General features: G+C 38.3%; 1 protein-coding gene and 1 non-coding gene across 11 annotated transcripts in view; both read right to left on the reverse strand.

Annotated features, from left to right (window-relative positions):
• Positions 1 to 2,587: 2,587 nt before the first annotated feature.
• The window catches only part of PHACTR2 (phosphatase and actin regulator 2), a 255,813-nt gene continuing 234,353 nt past the window's right edge, over positions 2,588 to 24,047 (reverse strand). For 4 of the 10 annotated variants that reach the window (XM_026504949.4, XM_026504946.4, XM_048225868.2 and 1 more), the window contains 2 exons: positions 22,657 to 22,733; positions 2,588 to 9,191 (listed from right to left, as the gene is read on the reverse strand). In XM_026504949.4, coding sequence (XP_026360734.1) covers positions 9,176 to 9,191; positions 22,657 to 22,733 — 93 coding nt within the window. In that variant the 3' untranslated portion in view covers positions 2,588 to 9,175. Of the gene's footprint in view, positions 9,192 to 22,374; positions 22,512 to 22,652; positions 22,734 to 24,047 lie in introns of those variants that run through there. The other 6 variants (XM_057310996.1, XM_057310995.1, XM_057310997.1 and 3 more) reach the window with 2 other exon arrangements.
• Positions 12,041 to 12,173, reverse strand: LOC113259714 (small nucleolar RNA SNORA84). Its single transcript, XR_003317687.1, has one exon. It is a non-coding gene; the product is annotated as a small nucleolar RNA SNORA84 (small nucleolar RNA).

Raw genomic sequence — 24,047 nt, forward strand, 5'->3', positions numbered from 1 at the left:
CTGTTTTACTAAGCCAACCCTCTCTGAAGACTGTCCATTTGGAGACCCTTAAAGTTATGGGGACTGAAAATGGTTCTGAATATGTCTCTGTGGTTCAAGTAAATTCTTTTCAGAAGTAAGAAGCCCATAGGATGCTTTCCTCAGTCATGGATTTTTGACTGTTAAGCAAATGGTGAATCATCAATCTAGTAATTTCAGCTTGTTCGTGGCTTTAAAATCTGCTTTTCTCATTGTCTAAGTGTTTCTACAAGCCTAGCGAGGCTTAGAATTAAACCTGGAAATTAGATGAAAGGCAAAAATATTTTTCTGTTACACATATATTTTGTAAATATTGGGACAATCTATACGTACTTGGTATTAAAGTATTTGTAATTTTTAAAAATTGGAATATTGTAGAATCTAACCAATTAGCCACACAATTCCAATTTAAACTATATAACTAATTTTAGACTTGCAAAGCTGGAAAGCATGAGGATATTTTTACATTTGTAAATAATACTGAAATGTTTAAGAAAATTTGACTGACTACATTTATAAGGTATTCAACTTAGAAGTGTTGTTAAAATGCTTGTTATAGTGACATTCAGGCCTTTGAAGTGCTTATAAAAGGAATCAAATCTGTCAAATTTATATATGGTGTTGAACACTTCAAAGAAACTTAATACAATAGCTGGAGAATACACTTGAACCTTTCCTAGAAGGATGTTAATAAACACCGGAGAATTCTAGCTGGAGGGAATGGCATAAACAAAGCTATGGTATTGGGGGAGTGCATAATGTATATGGAGAACAGTGAGTTTCATTCGATTGGGCCCACGCGAGAAATAAAAGGAGAGTAACCTCGTACTATGGTCTGTGGTGAAGCTGCAGAAGATCTTGAGGCTAGACTGAAGCAACTGGGAGATATTCAGTAGGCAGAGGGGACTCACTGGAAAGTTCTGAGAAGGAATAATATGAGGGTTGTCCTTCATGAAGAATAATGTGGTAGCAGGAGTAAGAATGGATTGGTTGGGAAGACTCAGAGAGGCAATGACCAAGATTTCAGAGGTAATCAAGGAGCTGAACATAAAAAGGTAACAAACTTAAATGGACGGTGGAAAAGATGACTTATAACTTAAGGTCAAGCTGCTGAGTATGCCTACATGATAATTAGGGACAAATTCTTCCCAATGTTGAGTGCTTCCTATTCCAGAGTGTTTGATCTCCACCATTCGAGGTCAATAGTCCATCCAGAAACAGATCCTTGGGTCAACAAGCATTGAAATGCTAGTTCTCTCCACCTTAGGATATTTCTTTAACTATGAAGTTAGTACCGATAGCTTTTCTCCTTAAAAACCTAGAAATGATACCTGTTTTTGGCAAAAAAAGGAAAAACCTTCACATAAACTTTAGGTTCTTAGCTTTCTCTCGAGTTTTATGTGTTCTACTATTAGTGACCACCTGTTAAAGGGCAAAGAGTTAAAACTCATAAACTGAGTAAGGACTTGTCTTGTGTGTGGACAACAGCATCATAGCAACCACTCCATAGAGATGTCTGAGTTGAAGTCCAGCAATGAGTTCAATCACAATAGTCTTATGTAAATGGGTGCCAAGTGTTATCAAAAATGGAAAATTTGTCCATTTCTTACCTCCACTGGATTTTAGAAATTCACGTTTTAATGAAGAACCTAGTTTGGTGTGAGCAAAAATGGAAAGTAGTTGTTGAACTATTACACTTACCTTGGGGATGTACAGCTGATTTTTAGTAGCATACTTGGGGCCAATTTTTCAAACCTACTTTTACAATTTTCAGTCCCAATCTTCTCTCTGTCTTCTTTCGAGGATAATGGTACACAAATTGCTTTTCATACCTTCCTCTCATACCTTTGCCTTTATTCCAGAGTTGAGGGAGGCAAAGTTACAATTTGTAACTGTGGTTGAAAAAACAAAAAGTAGGGGCGCCTGGGTGGCACAGCGGTTAAACGTCTGCCTTCAGCTCAGGGCGTGATCCCGGCGTTGTGGGATCGAGCCCCACATCAGGCTCTTCCACTACGAGCCTGCTTCTTCCTCTCCCACTCCCCCTGCTTGTGTTCCCTCTCTCGCTGGCTGTCTCTATCTCTGTCGAATAAATAAATAAAAAAAAATCTTTAAAAAAAAAAAAAAGAAAAAACAAAACGTATATTCCAGTTCTTTTTCTGGCCAAAATATGCTCCCAACCTCTCTCTTTGCTTATAATACATTGAATAATAAGCATAATGAGGAAGTTTGTTTATTTTCTGTATTATAAATTCTAAAGGGACTAGCTTTTATTTTTATACAGTATAATGTCAATAAAAACATCAACATCAAAATATTCTCAGATATAAAAAAAGCAAGTTTTAAAAATATACTGCAAGTTGCTGTTTAAAGCAGTAATTCTTAGATATTTTAAATAAAAATTACAAATCACAAGGCCTTACATACAAAAAACTCTAAATTAGGTGCAGTTGGAATAGTAGACAATTAGAGGATCTGTCTTATTCTTGCTTTACAGGGGAGGGCTCAGTGAGCTTTTAATTCAAAAATACCCAGCACTGTCTCAATACAATAGAACTGGAAGAAACTAAAGTTGGGGATTTCCCAATGATTTTATTGAGGTAACTTTTCCCGATTTTATACATATATGCATTTATATATACTTAAGAAAGCTAAACAATGTTCTAAGGCACTTGGAATTGTGCACAGCAAAGTATCCTATAATATTATACAACTAAATAAAGCATAATTTTGCTTTTTAAATAACACAAACACCAGTAAGGAATAAAAAAGGTAACACATAGTCTGTCTTTCAGGTTACAATAGTGGAATACATGTACATATCTGTGTATACTCGTAGGTATTTACACCCACATACTATAATACAGTACAGACCAAGAACAACAACAAAAAGAGAGAAACTGTCATGTTAATCAGTGTACAGTTCCAGTTATTTACACCCACAGATATTGTACCTGTGTAATATGTAGAATTAGATCACTTACTGGAAATCAGGAATCAGTTAGTCAGTCTGATAATGATCACAGCTTACCATTCTTAATCACTTTAACCAAAGATTAAAATAACAAATGAATGCGTATAGTTCTTTATTTAAAATCACTATTACATAGAAAAAAATGACAAGTTTTGAGTTTTTGCTAGGTCCTAAATCTGGTGAAACTGGTGCAGAATATTTTGAACACATTGGCACATTTCTAAGCCACAGAAGAAATATTTAAAAAAAATAAAAATAAAAATTAGTGCCTAGATTTTAAGTAACGAAAGTGGTTTGACCCTAGATTTATTCCGATGGTTTTCAAATGCTAGTTAGCACTGCAAAGGTGACATCTTTTAGTGAAGGCTCTCTAAGCAACGTAATGATACAAACTACAACAAAATCATCCAGTAGGGAAAGTCCCCCAAATTGGCAAGTGGCACAAAGATTATTGGCATTTTAATATACCATGAAATTGACCTGAGGGTGGAGTGGCATTCTGCCTCATTTACTCCCTTTAATTTATTCTTAAAAAGAAAAAAATACTGGTATTTAGCAAGATAAGAATTCTTAAGCACCATCTAAAATTCACAATATAGCCTCCTTTGTCAACTCTGAGTTGCTCTGTCTCGAAAAAGATGTTTAGAAATTTTAATATTTAGAAAAATTGTAGTGGCTTAATTCTTCCATTCTATTAGCCACAATTCATCCAAATCATTTACCATTCAGTTTTGGCGATAAAAAGCAAGAGAGAGAGTATGTTTCTGTATCGTTAGCGTAGTTCAATAATGTTTCAACGAGGTAAAATCATCTTGCTTTGTGTGTGACCATCATGGAAGTATGAACAATATGCATGCAATCCAGTTAATCCACGCTTCCTTCAAAATTGAGTATTGATACATTTTAAAAAAGATTAACTGCATGATCATAGTTATACGAGAAGAATTCAAGCATTTGCATGTGGATTTAATGCTTCTTTAATTGGATAAATAGGTGACTGCTTTATAACTCAAGGGATGTACCTTACTGGTGAAACCTAACGGTGATTTTCATGGACCACACCAGTTTGGTTTATGTGGACTGTTAGCTGTATTTGCGGTTAAGCCATGCAATAATCCTCAAGACACTGACAAAGATGGTGACCAACAGTGTAGTTCTTAGGTGAAAACTGTGAAGCCAAAACAGGGAAAAAAAAAAAAAAAAGCTTGCTTCATTTGAAATTTCTCCTGTAAGTACATACCGGGACTAGCCGAGTGACTATGCCCATTGAACCTGCCAAGGCTGCCCAGCAACCCCCTCCCTTGAGGAACTGGCAAATTAAAGCTTCACTGAAACAGAAAGCTTGAAAAATAAAGGGGGAAGAAACTATTCAGGGCCCAAAGTAATGCAGACGATGTTTTGAAATAGGTATTTTTCGCTGTGTGTCCTCAAATGGCAGTAGACAGTGGGACTCAAGGGAGGTGGTACTGCCTTAGGAGGCCCTTCGAACATGGGAGAGCGCTTCTGACTTTTGGTTTTCACAGTGACTGGGCATGCTACTGGCATTTGCTCAGCAGGGGCTTAGGATATAAAACATCTTGCAGTGTAGGGAACATTTCTGTAAACAAAGACTTGCCCAGCTCCAAATGCCAACAGCACCCCCACTGAGAAACACTGATCAACAGCGCTGTGCTCATAGGTGCAGTCTGTGTCAGCAATGTGACAAGCTCCACGACATTTTTCGTGCAGTAAATCCTAGCACGGCTAAAAATGACCCCTGCCCTCTAAGGTTGGCTTTCGGTGAGAATAGCTGCCACAGGATTCTTCTCTATTTTATTTATCTTATTTTTGCCAGAAACCTTACGGAATATGTAGTGGGATTTCTTAATTTGGAATGACCTTGTGAACTATGCTTCCATTGTTTTCCAGATACGGCTAATGGTGGTTCCCATTTTCATACAGAACGTAAGCATAATTATTACCAAAAATAAAGGGAAAGTGAAAACAACAACTGGTTTGGGAATATTCTACCTTTGTCCCCACCACCCTTTGGTCACCGCCAAGTTATAGTAGTTCCTCATGCTGAAACTCGGATTTGAACTACCTAAAGATGAGCTTTCTCTCAGAAAGATGGTCTATTAATTTGATGGTGACTTTTGCCATTGCATTCCCCTCCAGGGCAGATTTCAGTTCCCGAAGTTCATTCTGCTTTGCCAAGCAAAATAATGTGATATAGCCTGCCAATAAGAAGACAGCACATATGCAATAGAGGAACATAACCTGTTTCAAGAGCCAAGGGACAATTCTGTAAATAAATTACGTCTTAGTGGTTCCTTACTGCTCACATCATACTCTAATGATGTGAAGAAATTAGTTCTTGTCTCAAATTATACACTTTCACTAGTAAGGTTAGGGTTCATAATATGACTGGAATTCAGGAATGCTTCAGCTACTGTACTGATGAAATGACATAAATGTACATATCTTCCATCTCACCTATCTTGAAGAAAACTTCTCACAGTGTTTAATGTGCTTCTGGCACTGCTTAAAACCTAAAAAGCTGAAGAAACTTTTGAGCGAAAAGGAGGAAAAGAGAGCTTTCACTCTTTAAATGTGCACATGGTACTATGTGGTAGGTGAGACTGTCTTTTTCTATCGTGAATACAGTATCATTTTTGAGAGTTGTCTGATTATTGAATATAATACCTGTTACATCTTAAAACGTGGTACATATCAGGATATGCAGTGTTAATGCAGAGTTTTTTTTCTCTTTTAAGTGTAAGCTATTGGATTTTTTCAAAGTACCAATGTAGCATGGAATTAGGGGTTTTAAGAAATTATCTCTCATTTTTAATATCTGATGATTTTGGAAGGGTGTATTCAATTCCTTTACTGTCTTAAACAGATTTTCACTTACATTTCAAAACTTTCTAACAGAACATATTTACTAACTTTAGAAGAAGATAAGTGACTACAATCATTATGCTAATAAAGGACATGAAACTGAAACCAGAAAGTCATCTGTTTTTCTGGGTAAATCAGAGAGCAAAATCAGATGAGTTTGCTTTTTCCTCCATTTAAAACAGCTATTCAAATACCCCAAATGGTTCTCTGAATATTACAGATTTAGTTTAAATAATTTAAGGAATTAACATAAAGGTAAATTATATCAAAAATAAAAAATGCAAGACATTTCACATACACAGGGAATTATCAGGCAGGACTGCCTTAAATTAATGCTGATCACCAGAGGACTCATTTCATCAGGCCACAAAGATGCTGATAAAACCCATGGCATCTTCTTACTACTTTAATGTTAATGTTCTTTTGCTCCATTTAAAAAAAGACAGAAATGGCCACTTTGTGTTTTACAGTCTGTCTGGTTCCTTCCTGCCAGAGATCTTCCTGGATATGGGCTTGTTTTCTTCCCTAATCATATCTTGGGGACTCAGGAAAACTCACTTCCTCTATGTCAGCCTAATGTCTCACTTTAAATAGGGAAAAGCCTGGTGTTGTGTTACAACAGCCCAATTCACACACACATTTTTTTTTTCATAGAACTGCAGCTTGTTGGTTGGATAGCGGAAATGCTGGCATTGGGCAGAGGCCTAATTATATGGACGGTGGTCCACATCGTTAGGGATGCCAGGCAAGAGACCTCTGGATGGGCTGCTGGGTGAACATGCAGTGTTTCTACCTTTTAAAATTACCTATGAACACAGAGCCTTATTCTGAAAAATACAGGTTAGCTCACAATCCTTCGATTCTTTCCACAGCTTTTTATGTATAGAATCATTCTAATGATGTAACTGGTGGTTCCAATTCCTAAGTATTAGACTAGCAGTGGTAATATTTTTGACTTTTTAATTTCGCTCTAACTTTTACACTTTTGTTTCAATGTGTCAATCAGTATGAAGAAAGAGTGTGGGTCATTCATAAATCTGACATATCATGAGGGACAGGAGTCTTGTCTTTGTACCGGGTGCATCTCATTGTAGGAAATAAAAAAACTGCATCATATGCACCATGAGTGGGGAAAAAACTGCTCCTTTTATCAACCAAGTAGACTTTCTATGGCATGTATTTTGAGTGCTAAAACAGTGATAATGTCTTATATTTACCATTTTATAGAGGCCTCGTGATTAAAAATTATAACATTTAAAGATTTTAAGTATAGAAAATTAAAATAACATTACATTCCTTGGAATATTTCCCAAGATATAACAATGATAATATAATAATACTATAAGGAAAAGGATGGCTTCGGCAAAAAATTAGAGCAAAGTTAATGTCTGTGGTTGGATTTAAATACTATGAAACGGACAAAACCTTTCAGCCAGAGAAAGACACTTGGGCATGCAGAACATTTTTTTCAAAAGCAAAAATACATCTTATACGAGTAACAAAATGACAACAGTGCAGAATCTGGGTTTATTACGCATGTGTCTGAGTACAGCAAAAGGTGCAACAATGCTGCTTACTTTTCTTAGATAGAAAATGGTCCCGGCTTTTTGTAATAGGCCAACTGGGGCTAAAACTTTTTATTTTTAAGCAAAATCACCCAATTTCAAGTGGTTCTATAAAACAACAATGAATGACAGGACCCAAACTTATCCACCAGATTAAACGTTCACTGTTTTTGGTTGAAATCACCAATTACAGTCTTCCATATCATCAACCAGAAGCATTTCAGAAAATTCTAGCCCAAGCTCTGAGGATAAAACAAAGTCTACTAGGTCTTGTCTTGTTATTGTAGGTCTCATGTGTTTTCAATAAAAGGAGCACAAAACAATCATGAAAGAACAATTGAATGCAAGGTAGTATTTACATCTGATCATATGTATTTGGGAGCAGAAGCCATGCTGTGCCTGCAACTCCACGGAAAATAGCAAGATGGCAATTGAGGGTTTCTTAATGTAAACAATACTGACTGTAGGCTCACAGAGAAATCTTCCGTGACTTTAATCTCACTGATTCTTTTGCATTGCAAGCCAATGCTATACTTACAGATGCAATCTGCAGACTCTTAAAATACAAAATGAGGTTTTCCTCACTTGCAACTTAGCAGAAATCTTCTGTGTTGTTTTGCCTTCGGGTATATATATATTTTTTTGATCCATGTACTTAATTTTTTTAATAGCAGCAATCCAACTTAATGCAGCCCTGAAAATAAGTAGTCCTTTCCATGCCCACTCAGAACTAAATGCTGGCAGAACATTTGCATTTGCTTAAGTTTTAACTTTGGACTCAGATTTTTTAAAAAAGGTGTTGTGATTGTCAATATTATCTTCCTTAGATCAAGTATGGTTACTTCAACTTTGAAGATAATCAAGCTAGGGAAAGACCAAAAGATTTATTTCTAAAGCTTCCTACAGAATTATAGGATCACATTCATCTGACTTTATTCCCAGTCCTATTATCTTTGTAGAAGTTTGGTACATTAGATAAGGAGTATTAAAAAAAAAAAGTGTATAGCTATGCTACTTAAAACATGCAACAAAATTTGGGCAGGCATGCTTGTTAAGAGTCAATAAAACTCTCTTGCATTTAAGAAAAAGATGCATGAAAACACTCAGACTTATTTCTGGCAATTGGATTCACTGGCACAACATAAAATAATGGTACTATACTGCACCAACATAATGGTGAAACGAGAATATTCTTCTAGGATCAGGTCTTTAAGGAATCCACATTAGGTGATTAGATTCCCAAATCTTAATAAGTTCTCAGCTACCAAAAGCCTTCTTCAAAAATATTTATGCTTCGATTTTTCTCTTTTCTTCATTAACATAATGAAATATTTCTCTTTTTTTCTGATTTTCCACCCCCACCCCTTTCCAGTGCCCAGCAACTCCAGGCCCCGATTTCTCTTTAACCTGTACTCTACAATTTGGCTTTCTGGTAACAGGGAGCCAGCGATTGTCTTCTGCTCATCTTCTTTGATTAAAACTCCTGACGGAGAATAACTGGTGTAACCATGGTGTTGCTTACCATCAATACACATGCTGGACAGCAGAGTCACTGCACCCCTCCCTTTGCTCGTCGGCCCCATCTGGGCCATGCAGGTGGGGAGCACTTTCCATACACTTCCTTCACCAGTTCAACGGAAACACACACATTCAAATCCCAGTGCAATATCAGGTTTTCAGGAAGAGAGGCTTCCCCCAAAGATGATCAGTCTATGTTTCCAAAGAGTCTCACACTTCATTATGGACGGTGAAACCTGACACAAGAAACAGAAACTCTGTGAGTCTGGGGTAGAGAAACACATTTGGCAATTAGTAAACCGAATAAGGTACAGTGATGTTTATAAATTAAAGGCAGCTCTAGACATCCCCCAACTGAATTACTGTTACAAATCATGTCGTAACAGAATACTGTTACAAATGTGGCTGAAAAGCAGAGACAGACCCTATACAAAATATTACGGTTATTTTGTCCAGGATACAGAGCAATCAATACACAAAACATCACTAATCTTGAGGGTCGTGTTCTGACCTGTACTGAGCAGAGTGGGATGTTTCATAAAGGATTTGGTTACACCTGGTTTGTAGTTACAAAAGGAAACCATTAACTAAATAGTCCCTATTGGTTTAGCTTTAGCCTCTCATCGCCTCCCACTGAAGACTCCCAAATCTACCTTCTTTGCCTGAATTTCCAAATGCCTGCCAAGCATTTCCATCCAAATGTTTCACTAAGCATGTCCAAAAGTATACAAATTATCTTTTCTCATAAATCTGCCTTTGCACCTTAAAAAAAAAAAGATTTTATTTATTTATTTGTTTGAGAGAGAGAGTGAATGAGCCAAGCCTCCGGAGGAGGGACAGAGAGAGAGGGAAAAGAAGATTCCCCTGCTGAGCAGGGAGCCCGACAAGGGGCTCGATCCTAGAACCGTGGGATCATGACCTGAGCCAAAGGCAGATGCTTAATCAACGAGCCACCCAGGCACCCCTGCACTTTGTATCTTGTTAAACAATCTACCTTTTAAAAGATTTTTAGTCTAGGACCCTCAGATTTGCAACTCATTTCTCTCCTTCACCCTCCATATCCCATTGGACACTATGTCTTCCTTTGACTGCCTGTCTTCGAATCCATTAAAGCTTTCCCATCTTTGGCTAGTGCTATTTGAACAGCATGCTAGCTAGCTAGCTGGTTTCACATCCTTCCACACAGGTTACTAAACATTCCTTGTGCTTTTGGAGCACTGTGATTTTTGCACATGCTGTGTTTCATAATATTGCAATCCCCTCCTTTCATTTCCCATCTATGTTTTCACATTCAAGATCAAGGCCAAAAGTCCTCTTCGCCATAAAGCCTTATCTGATCTACTTCTTCAGTCTATTTCTGTGATTCCACACTTACGAAACTCTATTTAGTATTTCATTTGTCTTGTATAATCTAATGTTCATTTGGCCTAATAAACCAGTCTCCTAATTCATTTCCCTGTCCCAGGCTCAGAGATTTGGAGATCAAATCTGTGCCCCACATTGTCACTAGCAGTATCACCATAAGCACGAATCTAATCATTCCAGTTCTTTGTTAATATCATTGCATTGTTCTCCTTTCCCTATGAAATAAAATTTAAATTTCTTAGAGTAGTGACTGAGGCCTTTCAGAATGTGGCCCAAACCATGTTTCTAGCTATATCTCCATGACTACTCCCAAAATACCCCAGGTTCCAATCATTTGCCCCCAAATGCTCTCCACTTTTGTGCTCTGTCCTTTACCCTATTTTCCTTCCCATCTCTACCTCCTGCAATCTCACTCTGGGAGTTCTCCAAACTCCCCTTCCTCCATTTCTCAGGGAAGCATTAATCGCTTTCTCTTCCGTGTTCCCGTTACACTTGGTTTATAATAGTTATTTATCATAGTAAATGATCTTTGTGTAGATGTGTCTACTCAGATTGTGAGGCACTGCGGAAAGACTTGCTTTTAATCACTTTTATATACTCATAGAATACAGTATCTGGCACACTGGACAACAAAAAAATGTTGCCATGCTGAATCAAAGCATTAAAAAATGAAAAATTAAAGACATAAAAACAGTTGAAACAAGCCTGGCTATAATTTGATAATTGGAGAAGCTGCATGATGGATGCACGGGCCTTGTTATTTACTTTTACATGTTTGATTTTCCAAAACTCAAAATAAAAATAAGATATACTAAGCTTACCAAAACAGCAACTTTGTTGTGACCAAAGTACGGATGTGTCCACTTTGAGTTCAATTCCTGAAGCTAGCCCTGGCACTTTGTTAAATGGAGACATTGTTCCTGTTTCAGTCACCTGGGTGTTGTTTCGGCCCTCTGATCATGCAAAAATCCTTATTCAACTCAGGCCCTTTGCACTAGTTCTTCCCTCTAAATGGGCTGGCCCCCCTTTGGGGGTGGAATTTTTTTCTCTCCCCTGACAGTACTGATAGCTTCCTCTTGTCATTTAAATCACAGAATAGGTTGTATTTCCCTAAGAGACCCCACCCTTGTTCCTTCCTTATTATCCCGTTACATTTTGATAGTACTTAGCACAATCAAATTATCATGTTGATTTATTTGGTTACTTGCTAATGGTTTGTCTCCCTCACGAGAACATATCCATGTGAGAGTGAGGACTTTATCTGACATGCTCTGAATTCCCAGGGTCTAGAACAGAGTCTGACTCATTCTATGTGCTCAATCAACACTTGCTGAATGCATGAACAACTAACTGAATACATATATACTGGGGCACTTTTTATTTTTATTTTTTTAATGTTTTTTTTATTATATTATGTTAGTCACCATACAGTACATCCCCGGTTTCCGAAGAACCTGCATTTTAAATTTTAATAAGATCCCAGAGGATTAGCATGCACAGAAAAGTTTTTAAGTCACTAATCTTTAACTGTTCTAATCATTATTCAGGAACATCTATCTGAAAATTATTTATATATTTATTTGAGAAAACGAGATTTAAGCTTTTGGTGAAAATGGCTCATAAGTTTTAGAAAACTTTCTAGGGAGCTTCTATTCCCCAAAAGGTTAAGAATCAGTGATTATGCCAAACACAAAGATGCGACCTAACGGCACAGGAGGAGCCATGTATCAGTGACCGGGCTATGGCGGCTGCTGAGGAGAAATAGCCCCCATGCATAAATCACAGGGTTGCTCTGGCCCTTCACATCCACTGGAGAGCTGTACCTGCAAACAGCATCCAGTAACCACAGGGGCACTTTTTATAAGTAATTCTTGTAACTGAAGAGTCCAATCATGAGACCCCCCAAATTAACTACAATTAAATTTATACTAATCTACGATACTGCATATGATAGGACATTCCATCATGCTTTCTAGGAAGAGTCAACCATTACCTGAAGAAAAATACAGAAATTCTATAAAAATATTTCAAAAATAGTAATTGAAAACCTCTAAAATCAACCTTTTTGTATAAAATACAAGAGGTAGATAATAATGACAGCTGAAATTACTACTGTTTACTATATGCCCAGCACAAGTCCAAGTACTACATATACTACCTAGTTCTATCTTCAAAACAATCCTATAAGGTATGTACTCCTGTATACCCTCCCCTTCTTACAGCTGTGGAAACAGACACAGGGATGCTAAGTCATGTGCCCAACAGAGCTGGTAAGGAGAGGCACCAGGCTCCAGACTCTACTCCTAACCTAGACCAGACTATGAGAACAACACATGCTTTCACTCACACTCTCAAAGAGTTTTCTTGGTACCCTCTGGGTAGAAAGCAAAGGAAAAGATAATCAGGTAGATTTCTAAATCTGTCTATTAGTTTTGATGAATTTTGACCAGAGAAAAGTCCTGTTCCATATCTGAGGTTACATTTTTTTTTTAAGATTTTATTTATTTACTTGAGAGAGAGAGTGTGTGTGTGTGCGAGCAGGCAGAGGGGTAGATGGAGAGGGAGAGAGAATCCCAAGCATCCTCTGACCGGAGCGTGGAGCCCGATGTGGGGAGATCATGACCTGAGCTGAAATACTGGATACTTAACTGACTGAGCCACCCAGGGCCCCCTAGGCTGTACTTTGATAGTATAATTCTCTCAAATATCTGCCTTTTGTCACAAAGGGAACTAGATGAGAATGGGCTCAGCACAAACTTCTTGCAATTACTAGAAAAGCAAGTCCAGTGATGTCCTTGTGGTTGAAATGAGCAGTATCACTTCTCTCCACGCGGGACACGCAAACACTGTTCACACCACACAAAGGGAGCAGGAGCCCTGGGGCCCCCGACAATACAGACGAATACACTGCACCTGCAGGGTCTTCCCGCCCTGAGCTATCAGGGATCCCTCCTTGTCAGGTTCAGTTTTTCTAGGAATTAAATACAAACTCATCTAATTTAGCAATTATTTTAGCCCTCTCCTAATTTTCTGGGCTTTGTTCAGCAAACATTCCCCAATGCCTTAATCTTCATTTGGCTCTGGATTCAAAGGACAGGCAGGGGAAAACATGACATGACTGTTTCGGTCTTCGCACCCATAATGTCTGTGAGATGAAGAAGGTAAATTAACAAGTGAGTTGAGTAACAAAGGGAGTAGTCAGTGGACCAGAAGAGATTTAACACTTTTAAAGCCCAGCATTTTTCTGGAAAGTGTCCTGCTTTTAATTTCCCAAAATTAGCCGGACACTATACAGTTTTTTGTTTTTTCTGCAGGCACTATTTGCCCACGGATCCCATTAGAGGATGAATTCCACATCTGGATGTGTGGAAGGTCATGGGCCATCGGCACAGCTCCTAGGGCTGGCTAAGAGAAGAAGGTAACCAACCAACAGTGTGATTGCAACAATATGCTGACAAAGCCAGGGGTCAGAAATGTACTCTCTCTTCATATGGACTGCCGGGCCTGGTTTAAAACAAAACAAAACAAAAAAAACCCCAAAAAACAAAAAACAAAAACAAAAAGAACTACCAAAATAAACAAAAAAGTCACCTCATATATTTTCTTGCACTATCCAATCAGAAAAAGACATTTATAGCCTGTTTAAATTAGGCATCTTTTCTTCCAATTCAGCTCAGAGGTACTGAAAATGTAAATTGTTCTTACACTTGTTACTACTCAATGGTTTGCACTCATTTTGAAATATGAGAAGTTCGGCTTTGCCTCCTGAGAAGTCCGACTGACAGAAGGACAGTTTGGCTTTAGGCTTCCAGCTGATGGAGCAGTAAACAGATTTACTGTGCCCCAAGCACACCGAAACTTCCACTCTTTTTTCAGAACTCTCCTGAGACTCAAATTTGAAGTTACCTATATTTTCTTATTATTAAAACTGGAATACATCTTTCTTATTTTCATACTGTTGAGAGGAAGTGAATGGGGGCGGAGCTATTTCTAAGTCATGGAATTCAGGTAAAGATCATTCTTTTCCCAAAGACAGCATGGTACTGGCACAAAAACAGACACATAGACCAATGGAACAGAATAGAGAGCCCAGAAATGGACCCTCGGCTCTTTGGGCAACTAATATTTGATAAAGCAGGAAAAAACATCTGGTGGGAAAAAGTCTCTTCAATAAATGGTGCTGGGAAAATTGGACAGCTACATGCAAAAGAATGAAACTTGACCACTATCTCACACCATACATAAAAATAAACTCCAAATGGATGAAAGACCTCGATGTGAGACAGGAATCCATCAAAATCCTAGAGGAGAACATAGGCAGCAACCTCTACGACATCGGCCAAAGCAACCTTTTTCATGACACATCCCCAAAGGCAAGAGAAACAAAAGATAAAATGAACTTATGGGACTTCATCAAGATTAAAAGTTTCTGCACAGCCAAGGAAACAGTCAGAAAAACTAAGAGGCAGCCCACGGAATGGGAGAATATATTTGCAAATGACACTACAGATAAAGGACTGGTATCCAAGATCTACAAAGAACTTCTCAAACTCAATACACGAGAAACAAATAAACAAATCAAAAAATGGGCAGAAGATATGAACAGACACTTTTCCAATGAAGACATACAAATGGCTAACAGACACATGAAAAAATGTTCAAAATCATTAGCCATCAAGGAAATTCAAATAAAAACCACACTGAGATACCACCTTATGCCAGTTAGAATGGCAAAAATAGACAAGGCAAGAAACAACAATTGTTGGAGAGGATGTGGAGAAAGGGGATCCCTCCTACATTGTTGGTGGGAATGCAAGTTGGTACAGCCACTCTGGAAAAAGTGTGGAGGTCCCTTAAAAAGTTAAAAATTGAGCTACCCTATGATCCAGCCATTGCACTACTGGGTGTTTACCCCAAAGATACAGACGTAGTGAAGAGAAGGGCCATATGCACCCCAATGTTCATAGCAGCAATGTCCACAATAGCTAAATCGTGGAAGGAGCCGAGATGCCCTTCAACAGATGACTGGATTAAGAAGTTGTGGTCCATATATACGATGGAATATTACTCAGCTATCAGAAAGAACGAGTTCTCAACATTTGCTACAACATGGATGGCACTGCAGGAGATAATGCTAAGTGAAATAAGCCAAGCAGAGAAAGACAACTATCATATGATTTCTCTCATCTATGGAACATAAGAACTAGGATGATCAGTAGGGGAAGAAAGGGATAAAGAAAGGGGGGGTAATCAGAAGGGGGAATGAAACATGAGAGACTATGGACTCTGAGAAACAAACTGAGGACCTCAGAGGGGAGGGGGGTGGGGGAATGGGATAGACCGGTGATGGGTAGTAAGGAGGGCACGTATTGCATGGTGCACTGGGTGTTATACACAACTAATGAATCATCGAGCCTTACATCGGAAACCGGGGATGTACTGTATGGTGACTAACATAATATAATAAAAAATCATTAAAAAAAAAAAAGATCATTCTTTTCCAATAAAGATGATTTCTCCAACAAATTAACATAGAAAAACTTACTCACCTTCCTGTAAAATCATTCAGATAATAGAAAACAGAAAATTACTCACAAATGTAAACTGTTACTTTCCTATACTTCCCTGTTTGATAGATACAGAAATCCTGAGTAATTCATTTCCCTTTTATTTGAAAGGGTTTCATCTCAAGGCATATACACGTTAAACAAATGAGTGGGTTCTCCTAAACCAGGGCTCCTAGTTGTACCTGGGAAGCCAGACCACATGCTGGACCGGCTTTTATGATTCCAAATACTGAGCCATATGCTTTCAACTGCTGGTGGTTAAAGCAGCATTTTGCAACTTTTTTTTTTTTTTTAAAGATTTTATTTATTTATTTGATAGAGAGAGCGAGCCGGCAAGAGAGGGAACACAAGCAGGGGGAGTGGGAGAGGAAGAAGCAGGTTCCCCGGGAGGAGCTTGACGCGGGGCTCAATCCCAGGACTCTGGGATCACGCCCTGAGCCGAAGGACTCTGAGATCACACCCTGAGCCGAAGGCAGACGCTTAACGACTGAGCCACCCAGGCGCCCCAACATTTTGCAAACTTTTTAAAGTTTCTGTCCAGATACATGGAACACCCATGGAAGAGAGCAGCCTTGCAGAAGAAGCCTTCTCATTCCTCTGTGGAGCACCTCTTATTTTTCATTGAGGTCCCACATGTAATTCCTGCCATGTCACATTTTCTTTCTTTTTTAAGATTTTATTTATTTAGCAGAGAGTGAGAAAAAGAGAGCAAGCAGAAGCCTGGGGTGGAGGAGGGGGAGAGGGAAAGGGAGAAGCAGGCTCCCCGCTGAGCAGAGAGCCTGGGATCCTGACCTGAGCCAAAGGCAGAGGCTTAACCGACTGAATCACCCAGGCGCCCCCCCTCCCCCAGTCACGTTTTGATAAGCCTATCTAGAAGCTGAAAAGCAGTTTAGCTGTAAATCTACACAGGACACTAATCACTCAAGATGGTAAAGAACGAGATAATTACTTTAAATACACAAACCCACACCCACACGCATACCTCAACCACATTAAAAAAGTGAAAAAAAAAAAAAAAACCCAAAAACTATAACCCCATTCTATAAGAAACTGTGAACAGCTTTTGCATGTTATTTTCCAATCTTTTTTCTATGCATCTTCTAAATAAAACATACCATTGCTATTTATAGCTTTCTCAGTATCCCGATTTTTCCACTTAACAATAGGCCAATGATCTCTTGAGGCCTACTTTGACTCTAAGAGCGTCAATTCAATGACTATTTGCTTAATTCAACAAGTAAATAATAAGCTAATAAAACTGTAAGCAAGAAAGTACTACGCTGCACACTCTAAAAAATACTCTTATTTACAAATTCCAAGTTTACTTTTATAAAAGTAATGTTCTTTCTTTTGATTATAAATCTAACCCACGTGGACACTTAAAAAAATTCTGGAAAACAGAGTATCCTGAAGATTACAGTGACCCATAATCTTACCACTCAGCTATAACCATTTTAAAATTGAGTTTTTAAGGGGTGCCTGGATGGCTCAGTCAGTTAAGTGTCTGCCTTTGGCTCGGGTCATGATCCCGGGGTCCTGGGATCCAGCCCCACATCAGGCTCCCTGCTCATCGGGGAGTCTGGTTCTCCCTCTCCCTGCTGCTCCCCTTGCTTGTGCTGTCAAATAAATAAAATCTTTAAAAATAAATACGTAAATGAAATTTAATTTTTAAGTAAAATTTGACCTTTCATACAATTTGTCTTTATAATTTAGAGAATCATTTTAAGTTGTAGAAATGCCATTCACTATGGAAAGGGAAGTGGCTTTACCTTGCCATAGTCGTCTCCTTCCAGAATGCAATAATCCTATTAAGTAATGCATTGCCCTTGGAATGGTCTTTTGGGTTTTGAACAGCGGGCAGCTGTTGGTGGCCAGATGAGAAGTGAGCGTTCTAAGAAGGTAAGGTTAGAGCTTGGTACCTCTCAGGCCACAGGATGAAGTCTTCGTGGGCACCACCAGTCCTCACCCTTGTTACGTGGCCCCAGAATGCATTGCAATGCCAGAGAGCTATCTAAAAGATACTGGGAGAAACCAGGGGAATTAGGTGAAAGGGTGGATCACTATAATTCTTCACTGGGGCAGATCACACATGTCACAGAATGTATCCTGTGATGGAGGTTTCAGAGGTGTCTTCTGGGTATGCCAATAACAAGAATGTACACAATTAACTTTAGTGCTGGCACATTATTTAAGAAAAGCTACCATGATGGGATCCTCATTTACAGAAAGAGAACTTACGGAATGGATCCTTTATTTTTTCTTTTAAATATTTGTTTTTGATAGTAAGTTCTTGTATTTCAAAAATTCAAAGAGGGAAAACCTCCTTCTCAGGACTGCCCCTACCCACCAATTCTCCTCCAGAGAGGCAATCAATGTTATCAGCTTTTTGTGAATTTCTCCAAAGATACAGAAGCAAGGGAAGATCTACATGGGAATGGATCCTTCTGGTGTTGACTGATGCATCACTGTGTGGAAGATTATCTCTGGATAAAGAGGTGCCTATGCAGAGGGTACAAAGCTGTCTCAACCTTTCTATTAACCACTCTAAATCCGGCAGGGAGTTAATAGATTTAGGTTTTGAACGGCAGGCTTACCTGATATAAGGAGATAACATCTGGCACTAAGAAGAAGAACTAGTAAGTGAGCTGCTCTGTATCTAGATTGCATTTACAGGGCTAGGTAATGATCCACAGCTTGTATATTCCTTCCAAGGGTGGCCGGTGCTAAGAGCACCACTATCTTCTACATAAACAGTTTTCTAAATGTAAAACATTACCATATTTTGGTATTATTTTGATTAGACTCAGCAGTGTTTACCAAACCTTTATCCTCTTAAAAGAAATACTGAAAACAATCTGAAAATCATAAGCACGATTTTTATAAGTCTTGGAGCCAAAAGATTTCTCTATTGGAATGCAACTCTAATGATGTAATACAAATTAATGGAAAAATAGCAGCAGACATTGGCTTTGCTGCCAGGTTTTAAAGAGTACTTAAGCAAGGCATATTTATCTTAGTGATATGAATATTTAATCTTTCCTTATCTGGATAGACATTTTAAAGAGCGTTAATCAATATATTTTTTAGAAAACTTTTAAAGCTTACTCTTATTACAAAAAAAAAAAGCCTGTAATTTTCTCTTGAAATGCAGCTCATCCCTATTTACACCTATTAATATTTACTTAAACAATACAGATATCAATAGGCTTTTACAGTATATAACAAGTATACTCTAAATTTCTGTAGATGAGTAAATACAAAAAAATAGCCAATGGAATTTTGAAGGTGAAAAAAATACTTTACCAGATGTAAAAACACACTACAAATCTATTCTAATTAAACAGCAAGACACAGTGCAAAGAGGGGCAACAGATCATTAGAGCATAATAAGGAATCCAGGAACTGATCCATGTGTACATGAGAAGAATTTACATCAAGGGGGAAATAAATGGGGCAACTAACTACTGATTTATTTATTTATTTTTGTTTCAAGTTTTAATTTAAATTCTAGTTAGTTGACATATAGTGTAATATTGTTTTCAGGAGCAGAATTTAGTGATTCATCACTTGCTCATCATAACATATGCCCTTCTTGATGACCATCACCCATTGGCCCATCCCCCACCCATCTCCTTCCATCAGCGCTCAGTCTGTTCTCTGTAGTTAAGAGTCTCTTATGTTTTGCCTCCTCCTCTCTTTTTTCCCCTCCCCCATGTTCATCTGTTTTGTTTCTTAAATTCCACATAAGTGAAATCATATGGTATTTATCTTTCTCTAACTGATCTGTTTTTCTTAGCATAATACACTCTAGCTCCGTCCATATGGTTGCAAATGGCAAGATTTCATTCTTTTTGATGGCTGAGTAATGTTCCACTGTGTATATATGCCAAATCTTCTTTATCCATTCATCCTAACTACTGATTTTGAACAAAGTAAAGTTAGTTTACTCTCTTGAATTACCCACACAAATAAAATGCCCAATGGATGAAAGATCAGAGTGTAAAAAAAAAAAAATGTAAAAATTGAAGGTAATAGATTTATAATCTTGGTCTTCCTCTATAAGACACAAAACAATGAAGTAAAAGTAACAATACAGACACATTTGAATGTGCAAAAATTTAAACAAAAGACCATAAAAAAAAGTTAAAATGTTAACAACAAATTGAGGGAAAGTATGGTGACATATTTAAGAAAGTTAATATGCACCGTATCTAAGGAGTTTCTACTAATCCATATGAAAAAGACAACCCAAAAGAAAACTGGTCAAAGTAAATCAAAAATTAAAAATAAATGGTCAATAAAGATATATAAAGATTTTCAACCTTACAGAAATCAATGTTTATTCTTTAGACTATAGACCCCTCACCACCACCACCACCATCCTGCCCCACCAGTGCTGATAATGGTGATACACAGGCATGCTCATAAACTGCAAGTCACAGAACAGCATCTTTCAAAATGTAAAAAATATATATCCAGTGACCTGGCAAATCTACTCACGTACTAGTACAGGAATATTGGCATGTGTGCACAAAGACACACACACATATATATTTAATGACATTTTTAAAAAAGATTTTATTTATTTGACAGAGAGAGAGCATAAGCAGGGAGAGCAGCAGGCAGAGGGAGAGGGAGATGCAGGCTCCCCGCCGAGCAGGGAGCCCAATGTGGGGCTCGATCCCAGGACCCTGGGATCATGACCTGAGCTGAAGGCAGACGCTTGACCGACTGAGCCACCCAGGTGCCCCCACCAAGATATATTTATAAAGAAAGTCAAGTCACTGTTTTACTAATGAAACACTGAAAATTCCATAACATCCATCAATAGAATAATTGTTCAATAACTATGGTACATTATCTACAAAATGCCATGAAGTCATTCAAATAAAGATATACACGAATATGGAAAGATTTTCTAGATGCTGTTTTGTGACTCAGAGGGTGTACGTAGAAGCATGTGTGTACATACATGTAGATCATATATATACACCTACATGTTTGCAAATACACAGCAAATGCCTAGAAGGATCTACACCAGACTTTTACCAGTGATTACCTGTGAGAACAGGAATGAAGCTGAGGAAGGAGGGAGTGAAGGGAGTTTTCATTTTTATTTGATGGATTTTTGTACTGTTTGAATGCTTAATTAGAATATATCATTTGTGCCCGTAACAAGTATAGATGTAAAAAATAAATGAACTTTACTCTCCTCATAACCCTTTTTTTACTTGTTCATAGCGTATGACAGAAGAACCTCTTTCAGTATAAATGTTTATTTTTCATAAACTGGGAACTTCCATAGACGTGCATTTTAAAAATTTGATTATTTTCTATTTTAGTTTATTCTTCATATAATGTGATCACATGATAATCAGGTAATCAGATACTATGATTTCTGGGAAAACTATGCAGAAGTCAAAGGATCCTGAATGATAACGAGTAGGTTGAGCGCAGTCACCACATCTCAGGCGTCAGGACTCAAAGGCATGATATCTTTCCAGTTACCCCAGAGGTCCCAGCCAACTTGATGTCACCATAAATATTCAGCCACCTTACTATGATCAACTTTACTGGAGATGTATGACCACAGGTGTCAAATATCAGGATGAACTTTCCCTGACCCCACAAGTGGAAGGGAAAAAGGAGGGGACAATAGGTCTGGCTTGATCTGGGCATGTGACTGTTCCAAGAGTCAATCAGGATAGGATTCAGCCCTCAAACAGAGAAAAATCCTATACATCCAGATGGCTAAAAGCCCTGAATGCATTTACAAACAAACATGATATAGGAGGAACCAAAACAAATACAACTCCCCTAGAAGAAAGGGGAGTTTCTTCTGCATACCAGACATTACATTACCATAGGAGCAATAGCTTTGGAGCAAGGAGGCCCCTACCAACTTTAGCGAAGGGATTTGCTATTAAATTATGGAGTTATACCATTCCTTCCTTTTTCATAGGACATTCTCTCAGCATGGACCACCACCAACAGGAACCACTGCAGACGGAGTAGCACTATAATGCAGCCTGTCTTACAGAGGTTGTTTTGAGCCTAGGGAATCAGTATTGGCTTTCCAGAAAGACCTGCTGTGGTCTTCTTCACGTAATCATCGGTCCTGGTATATTTTTTAAAAATTCAACTTTTCAAGATTTAATTGGCATGCAAATTTTTAGGCACATACATGTTATACAAGAGCAAAGCACATAAACCTGTTAGAAAGAAATAAACAGAACACCTGTGAAGGGGGGGGTGGTGGTAAGACTACATGATTCCGCAGTTCTCTTCTGGTTTTAGCAGAAGGATAAACTGACACCAAAGGGTACTGGGAGGAAAAAGGGTAGGATTACTGTAAACTTTTGCAGCAGCAGTAAAAATTAGATTCCTAGTCTAAGTTAGGTCTTCTGAAAATTGAGCTGCTATCTCCTCTAAGTTATGTCTACTGTGAGCCCCAAGCAGACACACAGGTGCCCACAGCGGCTCTCACCAGCATCTGTTCTGGGCATAAAACTTCAACTGAGTCTCTTCGAGAGCAGAATAAATGATTCTAATGCTTGTCTCCTGGCCCAGAAAATAAGACTAAGAAAGAAACCAGAACATAGCCCTTTGGAATGATTCAGACTTCTGTGAAAGAAAAAAAAAAAAAAAGACTTAATTTTAGAAATGTTCACTAGATAGTGTCCCGCTCATCCGTTTTTAAATTTTTTTTTTAAATTGTGGTAAAATACACATAACATAAAGTATGCTGAACTGCACTTTGCCCACCTACCTTGTAAACTGTCGACTCTCTTCATGAACTTCCATTTCTGTGCTTTTAAATTCATTTAGTTCTTTCCTTATTGCTGCCTACATAGGAAAAAATAGAGAAACAAAATAGATCAATAGGTCACATAATTCCTCAACGTATACAGCATCAACAAAGCAGACATTCTTTTAAGAAATGTCTTGCAAAAAGAGATTCCTAATTTCTACGAGGTAAAGGTAAGATAAATGTAATGTCATACTAAAACCAGGGCAGACTTCCTTCAAGTGTCACTGATGAGGAGAGGAAGAAGGCCTTTGCTAAACTCATCCTGGGGCCTGGTCTGAGTCACATACATCCCCCACCCTCAATGACCACAAGGATAGTCCAGATCATAAGATTTTCTGAGAAACAATATCATTTTCCTACTAAAGTTCTGTATTTCGCAGCCCCCACAGCAACATGGCTTTGACCAGCTGCCACTGAACTACTGAGGAGGTAGTTGCTATTTATTCTTTAATATCGAAAGTTCAGACAATCAGCATGAAAAATTTCACCACAGCACTTAAAGCCACTCAAAGAAAATGCGTCAATCGAATGTGATTACTATTACCACATAACAAACACATAACCCGTGTCACGTAGATGTTGGGGTTGGCAGAGACGCTTATGTCCCTCAGGTTGAAAAATGGAGACAATCATCAAAATGTTAACATCAGTTATCTATTAACGATGGTCACTGGATCACGGATGGTTTCTGGTTTCAACTTTGTGCTTATCTTTACTTCTTTATTTCTCTACAAAGAACTTTTCCCTCACAGGAAGAAAAATATTAATTAAATACATCCCCATAACCTAACCTCCATGAGAGATGGACTCTTCAGCCCAAACACAGAATATTGCAAACCACGGAGAACGACTTCACTGAGAGATAAGAAAATCTAGTTTGTGGTTGGACAACGAAGAATCTTAGGAAAAGGGAAAAGACAGAAGGAAGCCTTGAGGCCTCTCTCTGGCCTCCTCCCATCACTGACAGTCACTCAACAATAAACAAGCTTTCCCCCAACAGGCCTGTTGGTGTTATATTTAAATCCTGCAGTCATAGATTGCTCATCTCCCTACTCGTATCCCTCAGCCACTGTAGGTTCTGTGGGGAACCTGTGGCTGGAAACTGTGGCAATAATTCTGGCTACTGGGTTCTGAAAGAGATGAAGCAAGCAGAGAGATACTTGTGGGCCTGAGTCCCCTGTGGTAACACCATCCATCTTGTCTCACAAGGGAGATCACAGCGAGGCTACTCTGTCGTAATCACTGTAAATATTGATAGCTAACCCAGGAGCTGAAATAGTGAACATGCCCCATACTCATCGCCAGATAGCATCGAGCGGAAAACTTCCTTGAAAGGAAGTATTTTAATA

The sequence above is a fragment of the Ursus arctos genome, unplaced genomic scaffold, assembly GCF_023065955.2.
Source record: "Ursus arctos isolate Adak ecotype North America unplaced genomic scaffold, UrsArc2.0 scaffold_13, whole genome shotgun sequence".
In the NCBI taxonomy this organism is placed as follows: domain Eukaryota; kingdom Metazoa; phylum Chordata; class Mammalia; order Carnivora; family Ursidae; genus Ursus; species Ursus arctos.